Source organism: Denticeps clupeoides, chromosome 5, assembly GCF_900700375.1.
Source record: "Denticeps clupeoides chromosome 5, fDenClu1.1, whole genome shotgun sequence".
NCBI classification, from domain to species: Eukaryota; Metazoa; Chordata; class Actinopteri; order Clupeiformes; family Denticipitidae; genus Denticeps; species Denticeps clupeoides.
Genome location: NC_041711.1, coordinates 13,538,917 through 13,560,405, shown reverse-complemented (window position 1 = coordinate 13,560,405; position 21,489 = coordinate 13,538,917). Strand labels below are relative to the sequence as shown.

General features: G+C 42.7%; 1 protein-coding gene across 1 annotated transcript in view; it reads right to left on the bottom strand.

The window, feature by feature from the left end:
- Nucleotides 1-21,489, bottom strand: part of LOC114789936 (mannosyl-oligosaccharide 1,2-alpha-mannosidase IA) — a 155,675-nt gene that overhangs the window by 79,169 nt on the left and 55,017 nt on the right. Inside the window, exon 2 of the mRNA XM_028979422.1 lies at nt 3,018-3,114. Within this exon, the coding sequence (XP_028835255.1) occupies nt 3,018-3,114 (97 nt within the window). The remainder of the gene's footprint in view (nt 1-3,017; nt 3,115-21,489) is intronic.

The window sequence follows — 21,489 nt, the reverse complement described above, 5'->3', positions numbered from 1 at the left end:
ACTTTTTACTAACTTACTAACGAGAATGCGCCTGCTCTTATTCGCTGGCACCACGCAACGGAGACAATGCCTAACCGCCCACCTACAATAAACTGCAACATATTTACATCTAACTCACTCGTTTCCTTTCCTTCTTTGTCTAGCGCTGGTAGCGTACAAAGCGGGTTGGTCAGCCCCCCCAAACAGCCTGGAGCTTTTAAAAAGCTGTGCTTGTCAGGCTTGGCCAAATTCTGTCGGGCTGGGCCTAACTCGAATTCAAAGCACCATGGTACACAAAGAGCAGTTGTTAAAGGTAAACAGTGTGTGGAATAATATACTAGACACAAACACAACTTGGTTAGGAGACAGATGAGACATTTTGATGGCAGACATGGTCCTTTTACTTCATGTTCCCATCCAAAACATCCACCTGTTCTTCGGTGTACATGCATTACTTCTGCACAATAACACTTGTTTCTTGGAGCTGTGATGATAGCAACATTTTCATTTACAGCATTTGCCAGAGTGACCTACATTAGTTCATGTCCATCTTAGGAATCTCTCATTTGGTTCAGTAGGAACTGATCTGCAAATACTACTAGATTCATAACTCATTCTTTTAAATTAATATACGTAAAATAAATAAGAAATGCTGAAACTCCACATCCATTTGTCAAGGTCAAGGACAATCCAGCATCTCCTCTTTTTGGTGAAACAGGAGACACCGCAGTGGCTATGTGAATTTAATTAGAACTAAATGTACGGGGGCATCAGAAAGTGATTTAAAGGTAGAAGGGGCCGGGGTGACCAAATCAGGAATTGGCAGAGTCGTCCTCCTCCCCTCAATAGGGGGGTGGGGGCGATGCTGTGTGACGAGGGCGGGACGTTCCGGTGACTTTGAGTACACATACATGCGCTTCTACAAGCGAGCTGGATGCACATCCAATCTCCCTGGTCCCTGTTTAGTCGTGGGATTAAATTAAAGAACACTACATCCAATTTCATACCTGGCTTGTTTCTGTGGCATTCAGGAAATAGCTTGACACTCACCACTCTAATCCAGATGTTTTACACAGACACACGCACACACACACACACACACACACACACACACAACCTGAATAAACTAGCTTGCCATTTGCTTATCAGATTAGCAATATGGGATGTGGAAGTAAGCCCTCCTCTCTCCCTGGACTGGACACCATAGTGACAGATTCACACACCACGCTGTGCCCAGTATCGGCAGATCTCTACTGCATGCATTTCTGGCTAATTGCGGTTAATTGCAGTGTGGAGATAGTAGCAGCAATTAAAAGCGCAAGCATGATGGGACAAGTAAAGGTGAACTGGAGAGTGAAGGGGACAGAGATGAGGAGAAACACGGCTGAATAAACTGCAGCCATTCTCAGCCAAGTCATCATGAAGGCCACTTCTGGTTTGAGATGTTATCATGGACAGGTCTTCTGACCATGACCAATAGTCCAATGGACTAGCACAATCACCATAAATTAAGAGGCAAATAGGTATTACAAATAGGAATGGGTTCAAACTGAATGTTCAGTGTGGAAAATGCCAAATAAATACAATAAAAAATGTCATAAAATCATTTAGTATTGAACAATGATCAGATTATTGATGAAACTGTGTTCAAACAAGCCAACATTTAAATTGGATTTCTAATGTGTGATATTACCAGTATTTGAGTTATTATTCTGTATTCTGGAATAATAGCTTTGAGTGACCAAAAGGGGGTGGTACAAAACATATAGACCTGACAACTTGTTTGTATGTTCACCATCAGGAAGCTCCAACTAGACCTGGTACCATACATCAGTCTCTTCAATGAAGAGATGATGACAGAGGGATCAAATGAATGAAAGTCTGACTATTCGTAAGCAGCATCAATATTTCAACATGGCAGACAGTAGATGTATAAAAATCAAGTAAAATATGCCCTCACAGTGGATCATAAACTAGAGTCCTGGTTGGTGCTGTTCTAAACACAGATCTTGCATGATACTGTGAAGTGTGGATTATGAGGACCATTAATCAGAGAATTGGTGCTACCTGGTAACCCACAAGTGCACGTTCGTTAGTTTGGGCTAAATGGAACGTAGATTTAAGAAAGTAGACCCCAGTTAACCCCACATTTTGCTGTGGTGCTTTGCTTTGTTTGCTCCTGTGTTTTTTGTTCATTAAAAATCCCTTGTTTTTTATGGAAGATTATAAGTACAAAAATTATAATGGAAATTTATTTGGCAATTTGATACCACATTTTGCAATTGGCAATCTGCAAACTGCAAAGTGCTGATGCAATCCTTAGTTAATATAATAATAATTCAGTGAATTGCATTCTGTTTTGCCATGGGTTTTCAAAAGGATTTACAAACTGATTTGCAGAACTAATTGCAATACGAAGTGCAATGCGAAATGCCAAACTTTTTGAAAATAATAAAGGACTGCATCCGCACTTTGGATATTGACTTACCATTTGTATAAATGTGCAGAAAACCCATGGCAAAATGGAATGGGACGCAATTCAATTAATTGTTATTCTATTTTTTATTCAAAATACTTTTTTATTCAAAAAATGAATGAAGGTTTGCTTTCTTAATTACCTATTGCAACTTTGCACATTTAATTACATATTGCAAAATGTAATATCAAATTAAGTGCTTAAATTGAATATTGAATAGACAATTACCAAATGAATTGCCATTTGAATTCTTGTGCTTAAAATCTTCCATAGTTTTCAACATATCAAGAACAATCAAAAAATATATCTGGAGAATATGGAAGCAAATCAATAGTTCAGGCTGATTCTGATTCTTCAACAATGATTTAAAGTATCAAGGAATGTTTCTGTTTCTCACAAAATCCATGAACTACCTCAGAAAATATATTAAGTATATTAATAAATATAAATAGTGAAAACTGTACACTTTGTAATTCAAAGAGTATAACTTCCTATACAATATAAACGGTGCTAAAACAGAAGCTTTCAGTCTATGAAGTCAACAGCTAATTAACAGACTCACCGAACATGGTGCCAATGTGGCCATTCCTGGTAAGAGGTCGCAGTTCGTTCTTCCCCCAGGCATAGTGCTTGTAATTGTCCCAGGCAAACTTCATCATCTGCAAAAGACAAAAATGTGCCTTCAGATTCAGTCTGGATTAAGTGACAGTTGACAAATTAGTCGAGATTCAGAGCCTGTTTCAAAAAAGTTACCGACAGCTATGATCCAACATTCCAATTCCGATCTTATAAGTCAACATTCAAAGTCAGGAGAGAAAACTCTTGACAGCTATGACAGCAATTCCAGGTGAAGAAGACAAAAGGAGGACAGGAGAAGGAATTATCTTAAGAAATTGACCAAAAACACAGATTTAATTTAATCTTCTTTGGAACAACAGCGTGCTGCGAGTATTCATCTCTGGGAAAAATGTCTGGTTATAATTAGCTTTACTGGAACAGAAGCAACGTTGGTTGACATTAATCAAGCACATAAAAGAATTCATTGAAATGCTGCAAATATCACGAGAAAAGCGGCTTTGTGCAAGTGATTTTTGTTTTGCTAGCTCTCTTATGAGCATGCAGATGTTATTAGTGAAAACATGCCATTTCTTTTGTAATACTATGAATGGATGTTTTTATCTATTTCTCAGTATGTGGCATATTCGAGTTTAATGGAATATATAAGTAGGCTGACCATGAGCTATTCACTGTATTCACTTTAGAACTTGATGTATGAGAATTTCATTGGTGGAAAAAGTGAACAATGTTTGACAGACATGGTGAAATCAATTTATCTTGTAAGCGATAAATCTTTTCATTATTTGTAGAACATACTAATTTGTGAATCAGAAAGGAAAGAATTCTGGGAAATGCCACAGACAATAAATGTATTATACCACACAACAAAACATGAAGGTATTTTTACGTCAGAGTTAACCACAGACATGGTTTTTGTCAATTATCTGAATTGGCCATTGATTTTGGAGACATGTATTGTAGTCCTACAAATCAGAACAAAATTGTAGCTTTTTTTATATATTTTTTATTTTACTACAATCAGTTTTATTCTTTTTTTTTTTTATGAAGTCACCACAGGTCTAGTGCTTTTTGCTGGTTGGCTGCAGTATACTTTTTTTAAAATCCGCACATCTCAATGGCCTCCATTTCCATGATCTAAAGTTTTTAAACCTGCATGCTGCATTTCTGCTGGCACGTTGCACCCACATCATCAAGACAGCAGATTTGGCTTCATGTTCTCACTGGTAGGAGCAGCCTCCCATGTTGTCTTTCCATCAGTGTCGTATTCAAGCAGTGACAGCTTTCTCTGCTGATATCTGGAAACGCTTTATCTGAAAAGCCATGGTTGCACTTCAGATTGAAGTTACTGCCTTGCGGCCACCAAGGTCACCGGCCAAATCTGCAGCTATTACTGCTGCTGACACTAGCTCCAAATTGAATATCTGAAATTTTGACAGTTTACTTATTTTTCTATAGAACAAAAGGTACAACCCATCCTGTATCAGACTGGGTGGTCAGATCTGCCTTCTCTTACACACACAAAATGTAAATGGCCACTTCTTTTGACCCATGAATCTTTGAGAAAATGTCCGTACACAACCATATACTGCACTGAACGCATTCAGAATAAAGTCTCATTTCAGCATCGAATTCAAAGCGAGAAATACATTGGCAACCAATGTTAGGGGAGGAACATTCCTCCTGAAAGATGTATCCTGGCATAGTTTCACACATTCAGTCCAGCACAAGACACATTTACATGTAAAGATTTCACACACAGGGTCTCTACTTTACTCTCCTCTCCTCTTGGCTCGAAGCTTATTTGATTTAAACCTCACTGCTCTGGATTAGATTTGGTGTTTTCCCAGTCACAGGATGGACTCCTCCACCCTCTCTGACAGCCTTTCGCTGGCCCAACACACTCCCACGCTGCCTGCCTCTCGCTGCTGGCCGTACGACACGGGTCACACGTCAGAGGTGAACGTTGCAAACCAACATCGAGCTTCTGGTGAAGATCTGCTGCCAATAATTTATGCAGGAGAGGTTCCAAAAGAAATTAACACAGGGATTTCTGGTGGTGCAAATTTACAGAGCAAAGCAGCCTTTTGTGGAGGCCAAGATGAAGGGGCAGGCATGTGTGATGCAGAGGAGTCAAAAGTGCATTTTTGCTTAGAGTAAAAAAAAAAAAAAGTGAACAGGAAAAAAAACCTGAATTGCATTACAAAAGCCTCTGGTTTCATTTTAATTCACTCATCTCGTTTTGTAGAACGCAAGCAGCACATTTTTTCCCTAAGGGAGCCTTGAAAGGAATGAAAGGAATACAAAATAAATAAATAAATAAACACTATACCTAAATAAAGTTTTTTTTTTATTCTTTCTATCTGCTTGAACTCCTGTGTGCTCCATCTCTGTGAAGCTTATCTGTGCAAACTCAAGAGGGGAAAAAAAAATTAACAGGCAAAGTACAACGTGTCCATGTGACTACGATGTCTCCATCACACAGATCATACCACCAAAACAGCGTTAAGTGTGGGTATATATGGCACAAGGATGCTAATGTGACTAGGAGGATTTAATCTTCTCAGACGACGACGAGAAACTTTTTACAAAGGCTTAAAAAAAAAGCATTTCATGTTTAAAGTGCCGTTTCAGTTCAGAAATTGCCAGACAGCTGCCAGTGATCCATGAAGGGATGCGGTGTCCTTTCATAAATTGCACGCAGCGTCTACAGCTCAGCCAGTCATCCAAACCCGTCTCTACCCTCCTCAAACACACACATATAACACAATTCAGCCAGCTGTCCTCCAATTGGTCCAGATGCAGCGAGTCATTTTATTCTGTCCATAAGAGACTGATGCAGTCTCTGGCACATTAAGAAACTTCCCGGCTGTTGAACGCTTCTCTTCATGTAGTTAAAAATAAAAAAAAAAAGTGTTCTAACTTTGTTAGAACCTCAGTTAGTATAAAAGATTGGATTATCGTAATGCGTTCTACAGAAATTGTATTTTGAGAGTAATTGGGACTGAAATGCGGGAGTCGATCGGTGTGGCCCTCAGCAACAGGGGTTAATAGGCCTGCAGGCGGTGCTGTGCCCGGCCGAGGGAGTCCGCATCAGACGTGTGCCGGCCCAGCCGTGCCCACTAAGCCATTGACCGCCTCTCAGCCTCACTAATTGGCTGGTTGTTTGACAAAGTGGGTCAATAACGCGACGCAAGCAGCGATTAAAAAAGTATCAGGGGATTGATCAGGAGGCAACGCGGGTTTATTTTCTGCAGCTCCAAAATCAAAGCCTCCCCAGTGAAGGATTATCGAGGATGGAGGACCATGGTGTGTTAAAGTCTCCTACAGGTGGGGCGACGCTTGGTATGGTGCTCCCGAACAAACAAAAGCGGACTAGAGGAGCTCATTAAAGTGTCACTATCTGGATTTCATCCCGGCATTGAAGTTAAATGAAACATTAGAGACACAACAGCAGCGATGGTCTCTGTAATGAGTGAACAAAGTCTCTCTTTCACAAAAAATAAAGCTCCAGGCTATTATACCCAACGTTATACCCTTATTACACGCAGGGCAGAGCAGTTCTGTTATGGTCATGGAGCATATGTGTGTTCCTAGTAATGAATTACACAGTTTTATTACCTTAAGTGATCTTCAAGATCTTTAAGAAGTTTTAATTGGGAGGAGCCTTATGATTCACAGATTGCACCCCCGCTTCTCCCTCATTCTGGCCAATCGTGTTCCTTTCCATCCATGTGATGTCCAGTAGGCCACAGTTTTTAAACCCTAATTGTATGGGTGTGTACATTTACATTTTGTCAGGATCCGGTCCGAAATGGGGGTTACTCCGGTCCAGGATCCGGACCGGAGTTTCATTGTTGTCCTGTGAAATGTTCCCTAATCGTTTTCACCTGTGTCAAATGTATAAAGCTGCCCTGTTCGTTTCTGTCCGCTGTCAGGTCTTTAACGTTATGTTCCATGTTCACCAGTGTCTACGTCTCGGATGTCTCCCCTGTCCTGTGATTCACCATTAAACCCCTGTTCCGTGATGTCAGGTGAAAGCGTCCTTCATTCCGGGGCTGCGTCAGGACTCGCCGTGAGGACGCCGCCAGCTTCCTTGTCCCTGGCCTTCCATGGCTTCATGTTCAGCAGGGTCCCGACCCCTGCCTCTCAGTCCCGTGTCTGGCGGCGTTGAAGGTGAGGAGCGGCCATTCAGCGGGGGCGAGCGGAGACTGACAGGGAGCGCCGGACGCATGCGGATGGCGGACGAGGTGCCGGTACCAAACTGGCCCGAAGCCGTCTGCACTGGAGAACCGCCGCTCGTCCATCATGAATACTGGACCATTCATTCAGTCATTCAGTCATTTATCATTCCTCCCTGTTCATCATCTTTTCTCTCCTGGAGTCGATTCCGTTCGATTCCTCCTGTCCACTCGAACCATTCAGACTCTGTGTATGGACTTTTCCCCCCTCCTTCATGGACTGCTTCATCTGGCCCGCCAGGTGTCGTGCCATAAAAGGGGGGATTCTGTCAGGATCCGGTCCGAAATGGGGGTCCTGTGTAATGTTCCCTAATCGTTCTCACCTGTGTTAATTGTATAAAGCTGCCCTGTTCGTTTCTGTCCGCTGTCAGGTCTTTAACGTTATGTTCCGTGTTCACCAGTGTCTACGTCTCGGATGTCTCCCCTGTCCTGTGATTCACCATTAAACCCCTGTTCCGTGATGTCAGGTGAAAGCGTCCTTCATTCCTCGTCACTCTTCGTCCTCCTCTCCGTTCACCCGCCGCGTCATGCCCACATGGACGTGACACATTTATGGCATTTATCAGACGCCCTTATCCAGAGCGACTTACAATCAGTAGTTACAGGGACAGTCACCCTGGAGCAACTTAGGGTTAAGTGTCTTGCTCAGGGACACAATGGTAGTAAGGGGGATTTGAGCGTGGGTCTTCTGGTTCGTAGGCGGGTGTTTTACCCACTAGGCTAATACCACCCTGTGTGTATATCTGATCCACAGAATCTGAGTGGTTTTTTTTGTATAATATTAACATTAATTGCATGAAACTCTTTTATTATGCTATGTGGATAGGATATAAAGAATTGATTTCTCAGTAATGGCAGCCCAATGACGAATGAATGGCAGCATTTCCCAGGAATCTATCAGATCTATCAGGGAATCACCCCCACCGGTCCTCCAATCACAGAGACCCTCGAGCAGCACAGGGCTCAGCAGGAGCCTGGAGAGTCAGGGAAGAAAAACAAGGTGAGTGATCCCACTTGCTGACATTCACACTATAGTATACACACACACACACACACACACACACACAATTACCACAAGCCAAAAAAGTAAGCAGTTTCTTCACAAATGACTTCCAAATAATAGTGAGTGGAGCAATCATCTGTGCGGCGAGAGAGAAAAGTTGTGCCTTAGCCAAGACGATCTTAGAAACCTTTATCAAGCAGCCCAGACACAAAACCTCTTTTCAGGAATGCCGAGGGAGAGAGAGAGACAGCCAAGTAATGTCTAACGTTACCTAAATACATCATCCCGCATAAAACCTAATATTCCAAAAGCTGGAGCACCCGACCCCAGATTTCCAGCCAGTTCTTTCATTTCCCCACTCTATTCAGACGTCAAATTGCAGATGGAAGGACAAAAGTAGAGTGTTTTCATTCCTTCATGACCAACAATAGACTTCACTGGGGAGAGAGAGGCGACGTTTTAGCACCAGGATATGGAGACGGGTTGGAACAGTGATGGCCATTAGTGGCCTGAGATGAGAGTCCGAGTTCTGCATGCGAGAGGCATAATGTACAATGACTGACACTCAGACCTTCTGAACTAAAATGAGAACAAGATCAAAAGGAAACAAAAAAACGAGACAATTTCGGTGCACCTCTTCAATTTCCCATCAGAAAGGCACATAAGCCTTAATATGGGGAGCACGGTCCCCTTCTCCAAAGCAATAAGTGACTAATTAACACGATCTTTCACAGTGAATGACTTTAAATAAACCCAGAATCTACACGCCCCCATTTTAATTACCTGTTAATATAATCCCATTTTGATGAAGGTAAGGCCCGTATGCTTCATTTGTTTAAGCTTGAAAGAGTAGCCCCCCCCAAAAAAAAAATAAACACACACGGATCCCATAAAACCAAATCATATTAGCAGCCTCATGAAATATTAATACAGAGCAACTGGCATTTGCCCACGAAGCCTCCGAGCCCAATTGAACAAACAGCCTGTTTTTTCAAACACCTTCGGTGTCGGGCTCACACCGGGACCCTCTGCTCCATAAACACAAAAGACCAGCTGTGGAAAGATCAAAACGCAGCGTCATGCCACCAGACACCGGCGCGGGAGAGAGAGGGGATGGAAGAAAGGAAGGAAGAGAGAGACAGACAGAGAGCGAGCGCTTTCTTTTGGCTATTTGTGGAAGGCTAATTACAGGGGAGTTTATATGCACAGGGCGAGGACAGACAGTCTTCGCACAACATTCAACGCGATTATAAAAGTAACAGACGGGGGAACAGGATGCGACGGAAGGAACGAGGAGAGTAATGAGGGTTGCCATTTTCTGTGATAGCTTCCAGCTGCAGAGGAATAAAATAAAGGAGTGACATTCTTCAGATTCTTCCACGCGCTGCATACTGCACAGTAGGTTAACGCAGTTACCTATGTGATTATTACCAAATTACCATATTTTTAATCTGGGCTAATTTCATATTTACATCTGTTTTGAATGTGTCCCCTATGTGCCTAACAAAGACATGCAAAACTTGTCCCCAAGTCATAGACTGAAAGCCCAGGAAGGAGTTATTCAAATTACAGCTTTATTTATTTATTTTATTTATTCTCTGGTATCCAGGGGAGGGAACAAAAAATTTAGATCATATGGAGTTCTGAGAATACCCAATAACAATCCTTCAAAATGTCCTGAGGTTTGGTTTGGATGAAATAAAGCTGTTTTTTTAGCTGCTTTTCATTCGCTCCTACCAGTGGTTTTGCTAAAACCAGATGTAATGATGGATGGGGCAAGTTCCATCGAAACACTACAAGAACCCTGCATCCCTCTACTAAACAATGACATTAAGCACAAATCAGGCTGGATCAATTAGCTGAATCAGTGTACGGTTCCACACGCCCACATCCTCCAGGACACAACTGATTCACATCAACCAGCCTCATAATGAATGTGGCAGGTTGCAAGTCGTCTTTCACCGGCCTACAGCATACTTCTGTACATCTATCAGCGGTTCACTGGGGTCCACAGCAGCATTTTGGTAATTGTGATAAAGAACATTCTGCTGCTGACAGAACCAGAAGCTCCTTGGGCTGTGCAGCATCCTCTCTGGCTGCAAATAAATCCACCGATCATCCGAGGAAGAAAAGAAAACACGGTATTCAGACCGGTGCTCTGGAAAGCAGGGGATGCAGGAAACACTTTGTCCTGCAGCTTCCTCCGTGACGCCATCATTCATGGTGTGCTTTGCTTTTTAATGGAGTCTAGGTGGCTGACAGGTTAAAACCTACAACGTCTGAAGAAACAAATCAACTGTCCTATATAGCCCACCGGCAGCATCATTCAAAGGGGAGCACTTTAAAGCAGGATTACGGTGCAGGGCCTTCACACTGTAAAAAGTTCTCTCAACTTCACGCCAATGCCACAACTACATGAGCGTGTACATTCAGACGGTTGCATAAAAGTTTTCCCAACTTTTTTTTTACAGTGCACCTAGATCTTTACAAGATTTTTAAATTTAAAATTATGTAATAATTATAACTGTATTAGAGCTCAATCATTATAACTTGTTCACAAAGCGTGACATTGGCAGATACTGAGAGACAAAACAATCTCTGAACTGTAAAACAAAAATTATGTCCTTTAGAATCTAATAATAAGTCAATATATATATATATATATATATATACACACACACACACACACACACACACACACACACACACACATACACACTTCTAATATAAAGTAATAAAAATTATTTTTTGGAGTAAATTTGATTGAAATTTGGTTGAAAAGGAAAAACAATAGGTGACATTTTGTCAAATTCAGCATTTTACATTCTGGCATGGAAAGGTTTTACTCTACCCTCACTGTTCTGTATTTTTCTGCCCTTTAGCAGTGTGTAGCCAAGCAGAGTTGCATCTGAGGGAATATTTTAAACCCCAATCTTCACATTTTATTTGCCCACAACACTGAATTTATTAAGCAGATAAATTCTTACACCGTCTTTCTTTTAAAATCAAGGTCTGCTGTTTTTCTTTTAGATATTTCAAGACAATAATCTGTGCTTTTATTATGAATTATTGTAAGATGTCATATTTCAAGGTCAGTCTGACCATGGAGTCTTGTCTCCAGCTGGAACACAACATGGTGCCACATCTGTTTTCTAAATCTTTGAAACTATGCCACATTACTCCAAGTTAAGTGTCATCAAACTGATTACCAGTGAAATCTAGAGTTGATTTGAAATCAGTGACCTTGTCAGTGATCTCAGTGACCTCGTACTTCCCTTCTGTCAGATCTTGATGTGGAACCTCCTGCCTCTTCATGTCAGGTCAGCCCCCAACACTAATTATTTTAATTAATTTCAAGCCCTGACAATATGACATATTATCACCTGACATATTATCAAAGCTATTTGAAGACTACATGTCATGGCCAATACACCTCCAGCCCACCAGAGAGTGCCAGACCAGCCGGGGAGACGGCAACCCGGAAACGGAAGTGAGAGCGGGCAGCACCAAGTATAAAAGCTAGATGACACTGAGGAGACACTGCCCGCTCTTTGACGAATTTATTTCCATAGACGGCAGCCTTATTTTCCCACGCCCGACTGATTGATATCCATGACCACGACCTTTGCCTGTCCCCGACCTAGAACTTTGCCTGCCCCTCTTGTGACGATGATCTCTAATCGGATTCTCCAGTGTGACCACGACCTTCGCCCGCCATTGACCTTGAGTTTGCCTGTCCCCTTTTGCTAATACGATCTTCCCCGTTACCCCCCACGGAGCCAGAGTTCCCTCCCCGCCGCGCCGTGGCGCTTCCACGGCCATTTTCCCGTTCAAGCTCACCTCCGGCCGCCTTATCACCGGCCAAGCGCCTCCGGTCCTCCTCTCCCCGTACGACGACTACTCCACCCGCTCCAAGCATGCCTGCGAATGCGTCCCCGAACTCGGCCAGTGACACTACAGTATAGCGGTATGTGTGATACAACAGCTTGTTATCGAATCATTTAAAATAACTACAATTCAACCTGCAACCCAATAAATTTGAAATTGATTACTTGTCAAATGTGCTGCACAGCACTTGACACTCAATGAAATGTGTACACTGCATTTAACCCATCACCAGTTGAGAGCAGTGGGCAGCCATGAAAGCCTTCCTCCCAAAATGACATATGACACATTATTAATGGTCTGCCTTCAATATATTTGCTAAATAATATCAGGGTCTTTTAAGTGCTGAAAAAATGGGTCATATTCAAGACATATTCAAAAGTGTATACTGGTCACTGGTCATGAGAATGTCCTGAAGTCAGGGCTGTGTGCTATCTAGGCAGGCACACACTGGGTACATGATTCAAACTATGTTGAGTGCATACATGTGTTAGCCTTCTGACAGACCTTGTCATTAATGTAAAGATGTTTTTTTCGGTAGCTTTACATGCTTGTTATTAGCAAATATGGAAGAAAAATATTGAAAGCTGGGAAACTTAGTCCATAAGAATCCACAACATTAGCTGGAAATGAATCCTTTCAGGGGTGAAGTAGCAGTAAAAAAAGAGGGTTGTCTGCGTATGTGCATCACTGATCGCTGCAGAGACCTTGGAAAAATCCCCCCCATGGAAGTGAATATAAAGTCCTAATGAGAGGCAGTTGGTGAAAATGTGCATCTCGGATGGATGTGACAATCAAGCCATTATCTGCTCCTGGCGGCTACCAGTAGCCGGGATGCTGGCTACAGGAACCCCGCCGTGTCCCAGCTGGGGAGCCGCTTCAAGGAACCCGGAAAGGCAAGAGCGTACATTAATCTGCCAATCGTCCTCTGACAGAGAAAGTCCTCCTCTATCACCTCTACTCCCCATGTCACTCCTGCCTTCTGCCTCGTTTCCTCGTTCTTGTCACCGAGTCACATTACCCTTCTTCATTTTGGGAGAAAATGAGGGGAGGGGAAAGTGGAGACAAATAAGACCAGTGAACTATAAAAAAAAAAAACGGGGGGAAGTATGAAGATTTAGGGGACCGGTGCTTCACCAGTCATACCACAACCACCAATGCTTTGGATCTTCACTGTCTTCACACAAGCAAAAATCATGATCACCCTAACATTCAAGAATTCCCCCAGATCCCCCGAGCACCACAGAGAAAGCCCTGACTATGAATCAGCAGCGATTTTTCTGATGGATAACATAGCTCACAAAAAATAAATAAAATGTAAAAAAAATCTTGTATTCAAGCTCTATTCTTTCCCAGTAGATGAATCAAATCAGGAGATGGAAAAAATGTGAATGTGAAGTAACGATGATGATTAGAAGCTGCATTAACATACATACATTTGCAAACAACAGGACCCCATGACCAAAATCACTCAGACTGTCTGTAATGTGGCATGATGAGCATGTGTCCACCTCCAGAACCACAATCAGCACTTAAAAGGGTGCAGTCCCATCCACTGTGGTTAGTCTGCACAACACCAAGCTAATATAATGCTTCAGCACAGGGCTAGTACCGTAATGACCTTTCAGAAACTGAAAGGTCACTGTGGTTTAAATGGAAAGTGTGAACGATCGAGACCACGCGAGGGTGAACGTCGGCAGGAGGGGGCGGAGTTATATGTTATGAATCTGCATCTCCCCTGTTTATTGTGGAGGCGGGTGGATGCAGGAAATGAGGTCAAATCCTAATTCCCACACTGACACTAATAAGCACATGGAAATGAGGCTGGATTACAATCTGTTCATATGCATGTGCCCCATGCACATTTGCATCTGTGTGTGCACACATGTAAAAATGCAGCATCTTCAGGCCCTTAATTGAAAGCAGGGGTTTCGTGGACAGCTAGTTAGAGACGTGCGCCCTGGCAGCCATGTTTGGTTCATGTGCGTCTGCGCGCATGTTTATTTACTGAGTGTATGGTGTAAGCGGGGAGTTGTCTGCACCGCACCAGCACACCCCTCCTGACGTGCACTTCTGAGAAACCATCTCTGAAACTTCTGCTCCCTCAGAAGGGAACAGATCAAAGAGATTGCAATTTAAAAAGTAAATTTAAATATATTATATATATATGGCATATTATGTTTACTTGTATGGCATCAGGAGTTCTGTGTGTGTGTGTGTGTGTGTGTGTGTGTTTTCTCTTCATCTAACAGCTTGGAACGGTTTGCTCAAACAGATAGAGACAGGAACATTCATTCGTCCAGGCTGCTTCTTCCTCCACCTCACCACTCTCTGTCTGTCTCTGTTTTGCTCTCCCTGCTTTCCTGTCGGAGTTTATAATGCAATTGTTATGTTTGTGGCACAAGCCGGGGCGTCACTTTAATCTGAGAAGGCCAGGGAGGATCATGGGTAATAAATCACAGCCCCAGGCCCCTGTGGCAGGCCAGACACCAGCGTTAACGAGCTGCTGTGTCATCACCCATGGCAATGGGCACCTCTTGCTGCGAAACCTCTGCATCAGCAACTCACAAACAGCCTGTTTACCTACACATGCCACACACACACACACACACACAGAAAAGGATTTTTTCACCTATTAATGCCATGTACCTTGACTTCACAACATCACACACAGCGGTGACAAAAACATTTTACAGTCCAAAAGTCCAAGGCCACATCCATTTCTTTTCTCGTTATATATACAGAAATCAACAAAAGCTCATGGACGATTCTCCACGTGATGCCTGGGATATTTTGAGAACACAAGTTACTTTATCCCCATAACTAGAGGTCAGAACTATGAACAAGTGTGACATGTATGTCTTTCTTGTCGTGCCTTACTGGGGTCGTTCAATATAAAGTTATGACAAAAGCCATACAAGCAGTTTAAAAACTTGCCATGTGATGCACGGGACCAGAAAACTAGTCTCACTTGTTACAATAAACTTCCATGTTTAAATTAAGCCTGATGCACTTATATAACATATATAAACTGAAATGATAGTAGTTTGCTTGGTTTTCATTGAAAATAGTAAAAATGTCTGCAAACCTTCAGTTTTTCAAATACATTTAAATGAAATGATGTACCACATTATCTGATATCCCATCTTAAATTGCATTTTGGCTTCGTTTTCCAGAGAATTGCCCTCATACGTACAAGCCTCTGCCAGCCAAGATGGAGGCCCAACGCAGTTCCAGGATGGAGATAAGAGTGCACCAGAAAGAGAACCAGCCCAGACAATGAAACCCTCCCCACCAGGAGCCAGATCCCCCTGCCATTAATCTCCCCAAGCAGCAGGAGATGAAGCAGTGCTGGCTGCGTGGCTCCATCTTACCTGGACACTAACTGGAGCCAAAGCACTGCGCACAGCAGAGGACTTTCATTCACGATTGTACAGATGGTTTGATTTTGGTTTCAAAAAGTGCCCTGGATAAAAAGACGATCTGATCGATTTCCAGTGGTTAAATGTGGGAGGAAAATGAGGTTCAAGAACATCTCAGTAAGGGCCAGTGCTTAAATTGATGAGTACATGCAACTCTTTATGCCCAAATTTCAAACCAGCTACCCAATGAATGTGAATTAAAAACCAACTCTCACCTAACACTTTTTCCAGTAGGTGGGAACACAACATACACAGAGATGTCAGGTCATGTGCCACATGTGCCAATGGGCACCTCCAGATGGACCCAACTCTTCTGATATTCCCCTGGCAGTCCATGTATATAACATCTTAACTATCTCTCCAATTGATCTGACAGAAGATCTTCGTCTGAAAATGACAGACTCTTAGAGCCTCTGAATCTCAGTTTTACTTCTAATCCAGCAGATTAAAGTCCCTCATTGTTCCTCTAATCTCCCTGGCTGTGGATGAGGCGGGAAAACTAATCCAAACGTTGTATGTGTGTCCCACTCATCCACTTCCAAAGCCTGTGTCTGCTTGGATGTGTTTGCACACTTTCTTTTCTTCACATCCTGATGTGCCTCTCTGGTCCTCCTTATGATTCACTGTCTTAAACTGGTCCCAATTGGCCAGAGTGATTCGTGGCCTAGCCGAAAATATCCATTACACGTTTGATTAGGGCTGAATGAGCTGGTCAGGTCCAGCAACAAACCAGACCCATGGGGGCCAGAATGAGCCATGGATGAGCTATGGGGTTGTATAGAGGCCAATTTCAGGGTCAATCATTTCATTTAGCAGAAGCCTAATAACACATGCTAATTAAAGCCATTAAGAACCATAATGTAGCCAATTGGTAAGAAATAAAATTTTGACATGATTAAGTGCTTTTGCCTCAGGCAGGTTTTCACATATAATTTGCATGCCTACTGGAAGTCCACTGGAATAAATGTGTATTTGTTTGGGTGTGTGTGTGTGTGTGTGTGTGTGTGTGTGTGTGTGTGTGTGTGTGTGTCTGTTATTTGTCCTCATATCCCCCTAGGAAGTGAGGTCTGATGTCAGCGCCAGCCTGAGATGGCACGCATGGCGGCCAGTGCAGAGGTCTATCTCTGCGGGTTAAATCTCCCCTGCCCTTAACTTAAGCCAGCTGGCTGGTGAGGCACGAGCTGCTGGCCAGACCACCAACTCCGACCGAGCATGGTGTGACACATGGAGCAAGCAGAGATGCTCCTACAGGGACCACAGGGTGGACAGGCTGGTACGGCGGGAGGCCGAGTGATCAGAAAGGAGGAGAGCATGGCCTACTGACCACAAGTGGTGATAAATGAGGGCCTGTTCCAAAGATCTTCAAAAAAACACACGACCACTAGTCCTCCCAGCAGCCTTTCTAATGCTTTTTCACTGCAGCATATTTAAAAATGAATAGGTTGATGGCAGAATCAGCGTATGTCTACCTGCACTGACCAGATGTGAATGAACAATTGGCACAAATGACAGCTCTCCTATCCAATAAGCACAAAAGGAAATCTAAAAGGGAAATCTTTTCTCCGACCCAGCAGGAAGCATGTGACAGCGAGAGCCTCGGAGAAAGCGAGGGATGGGAAGAGAGAGTTGATGGGCGGTGAAAATAAAGCGGATGTGCAGAGAAAAGTAATTTGTCAGCGAGAAATTGCCAATTTGAGTCTGGTGCCCTGGGACAAAAGCGCTTCTTTATGTTCCTGCTTTCAGAGCATAATGACAGGAGTGACGCTTATTAGAGCAGATTGTAAAGAAGATCCACCCAACCTTCTCTGAACTTCAAACAGCAGGAGGAATTGAGCCCGGCACTGACATCAGTTTTCAATTACACAGCGTGGATGTTGTTTTAGCAGATTAAAGCACAATAAACTCAGCACAGACACTGTCTTTTCGGCAGGGAGGCCGAAAAGTTGTAGAACTAATGGCTTGTTCTTCAAATGCTTATGGGGGACGTTGAAACAAGCCATTACGATGTTTAATCCAAAGTGAAAAAAAGGGAAATGAAGGGGGATGTGTTTGATTTAACAACGTCTCTGAAGCTCATTCTGCTCATTTCCCCATGGTTGCAGCAGTGAGGGGCGATGGATGCCTCCTCTCAAATTAAAAACCCCAAACTGGGTTTAATGAGTGAAAGACGTGTGGCTCTGGTGATGTGCCTGAATACTTCAGTTGACATAGCATTACATAACTTTGGGGGAGTCATCACAAAATCTGCCATTGTTCTACTTTTTTTACCCTGAAACCACAAAGAGTACCTGGTGGGAAAAGCCGCAGAAGCATTCCAGAACCAGTAACTCAGACAGTTATGAAGGAACGGACATTTAAAGTGTCACGTCCCGGCCCTGGCATGCCCTGGTCACAAGGGGACGCTATTGAACACAGGATCAACTGTCTTTTTTTGTTGGTTCTGCTTATCTTCCATTTCTTTTGCATCTCACCCTTGGAATACACTGTATAGGTTACCTGCACCACACTGCAGTCTGACATTCAGTCTCTTCACTTCTGATTTCACTCCATGCAGCGCCATTGTAAACTCAATTCAGAACTCATCCAAATGATGTACTCAACAATGAACATATGGCTGCTTTTGTATCTAAAACCTGTGAAAAGTTACACCATGTAGGAAGAGCGAACACATCCCAGTGTTTTTATATATGAAGCTCTGCTGCGAACCGAAATGCAGGCAGCTTTGTGTTTCATTTAAAGCCCTGATGAGGACAGTTCATGAGAAACGTGCTGAAAGGACACGCATTTCACACTTCATAGTGCTTTACCCCAGGATGCTGTATGCACAGCAAGACCTGTCTGCTCAGCCTTCAGCAGGTGGCTTCAGCAACATGCTTTCCTTCAGCCTTCAACATCAAACACCAAGAGACGGGCTTTGAACTTACAGACGTGTCACACTCACATCAGCCCCAGAGACTGGGTTTGGGTTAAGGGGGGAAATGAATACACATATATACATATAGAAGGAAAGAGAGGGGAACAGCTTGACAGTGGTTTTAGATGCAGAGCAGAAGAAAAGCTTTTAGCTGTCAAAGCCTCACATTTACCTTATTATGAGTCCCTGGGTGACATTTGCCTGGTTTTAACTCTGTTAAGTTACATGGTGGGCCTGAATTAGCCAAATTAGCATTCTTCTCACAGAACAAGCCGCCGTTTTGAGGACGCCCGGCGGCACAATTATGCTTGTGCATGCCATCCGCCACTCCTAAGATTTGATTGGCATATTTAAAGGAGCCTTAAATTGCTCTGTCTTATGAGCACAGCTCCCCAGGAACAGCTGGGGAGGAATACATCTCCATACCAAACAACATGCCAGCGTCACCGAAGACGGCTCCGATCAGGCTTACCCAGAGGCAGGGTTCATCTGTTCCTCTGCGCACATGGTTCCCACCGGGGAGAAGATGGTGTAAACACAAGTTTACCGTCAACCCGTAACACGCTGCTGATCTACCTGTTACTTGCCATCCATCTTTACCTCTAGGAATTGTCTCAAAAAAAGCAACACATGTCCATGCTTGCAATATCACCATTACATCAAAGTCCTTAGAGGCACGTCTCAACTCACTAACAGCAACATTCCTTAAGTCATCTAATGAGAACAATGTACAATAGGGTTTGTATTAAAGATGCAAGTGGCAAAATAACAAATGTTAACTAATGTTCAAGAAACCTCAAACTCAATAATCAATCCAGCACTAGTAATCTAAGTTTATTTATGTTACCTAGCAACTGATCCTAGTTTTTTATTGTGTGACCTCAACTTTAGGTAGGGAACTGGGGCCTTATTACTGAAACTCACTCTAAACTGTAATCATGTTAAGACATTAGGCTTAAGACATTGCAGATGAATGGTTCCTAAGTGCATGTTTCTATCCTAATTTTCTATCACTTTTTACTTTACTATCTTTTCTGGGCAGTATTGTTCGTCACTTATCCCGGATATTACGGTTATGGCTGTTTAAACCCATTTGCCTGACTGAAACAGACAATTTCGTTGTTTTTACATAAAAATGTGTGTAGTTTGCTGAATAACTAATAAGACTTTTCACTCTTGGGGTTCTTCAAATGGTTTGTCTCTAATTATATACAAATGGCCACCTATAACCCACAACATCAACATAAGCAATCTATGGTACTTTGCAATCCACACACAGACGGTAAAGAGAAGCGGTTTTTCATTAACAGCAGAAAAGTGCAACCCCACCTCGCCACCCCGTTACCTCAGTAACAACACAGACACAGCCTCATAAATTAGGATATAATAACACAGCAGACAACGCCACATGCAAATATAAGCAAGACAAGGGCCTCGCACAAACAACCTTTTAATTTATTACATTCTGACACCCGTAATTGAAGGCAACCCACCTTGCCTTGTATGAGAGACTGTACATCTCCGCCAGTGCGTTTTTTTTCCCCGTAAAAGCAGCTTTGAGGGTGTGAGATCAATCAGTTTCCAACATTTCAGTTTCGTGAGGATCGACTCTGACACCCATCTGTAGAGCCGCAATAAAATCCAATCCACATTCCACATATCTAAGTGAGATGCACACATGATAACTCTGAGACATTCATCATCCAGCCATCTCACAAGTGCACTGCACTGTAGACACAGATGGGGGAAAATCTCACACATAGATGTTCCATATTATAACTGAAATATACTAATGGATATACTAATAGATCTAAAAAAAGTTGAATATTGAAGAAACGGGTAATATGAAGCAAAAAGGTAAACTTCCAACCATTTGGCCCATCCATGTATTTATAGTAAGATTGTAGTTCCATTTCAGTTCTATGGATATTTCTGTATTCTGAGAGCATGACTGATGGTAAAAAAAAAATGTTCACAAGCAATAAACCAGAGTAATAAACACTGCACTTACAGCAGTTTACATTTAATGAAGGTTTGGTTAACTTCGGATTAAACTCCTTTCACAATATTCCAATTTTCATGGTGCAACAAATTCACTCACAATAGCAACATTTTCTCTATGATGTAAAATTGGTATTTTGCAGTGTTCTGATTCTGATCCCCTCCATGCGCTCTGAAAGCAGCTTTGAGTACATAATGAGCAAAATGAATGAATTATAAAATGAATGTTGTAATATATTCAGAGAAAATAATTGATTGCAGCAATAAATATACTGTGAAACAGCACCAGAACACACAAAAACATTCCTAAAAAGAACAATGGCCCACGTTGTTCTTGGAATAATTACCTGGCAAGTGAGTAGCACAATTAAACCCTATCTCGGCATTACAAATGGCTGACAAGTCGCCTGATAGGCAGAGATAACCGTATTCGTGGCTCCTCGTTGGTTCAGCTGTCCGAGGCGCGGCTGGAGAGGAGAAGCGGTAGCCGCAGCTGGCACCCACGCCACAGGGACACCCAGCCAAGACCAAACACCACACTTTAGTTTGTCCTGTTTGTGTTGTAACACGGTGCCACGTCAGATTTATTTACGTTACAGTTCCTCTATGTGGTACGTTGTGACAGTGTTGTGACAGCATACGCTGGCATGTCATCAGCAGAATTTATGTAAGGTTTTACACACACACTAATGGTCACACTAACGTCACACACACTCTACACCTAACATCTATAGACGCTCACAAAGACATTGTAGTTTCACCATTACCACCGACCACTGACTTTCAGATGGGGTATAGCAGCCCATTGATCTGTATCAATAATCTGTCTCACACAAACACTGGTGCAGGAAGAGACCCTCTAAAATCGTCAGACATATGTATGCATTACCTCCCAAAATATTTAGGTGTTCTGGATCTCAGGTATTGTAGTTTTTCCTTCAAGAAAATGAAATTTAATGAAATTTAGAGCATTTTTAATGACTTGCTTTGAT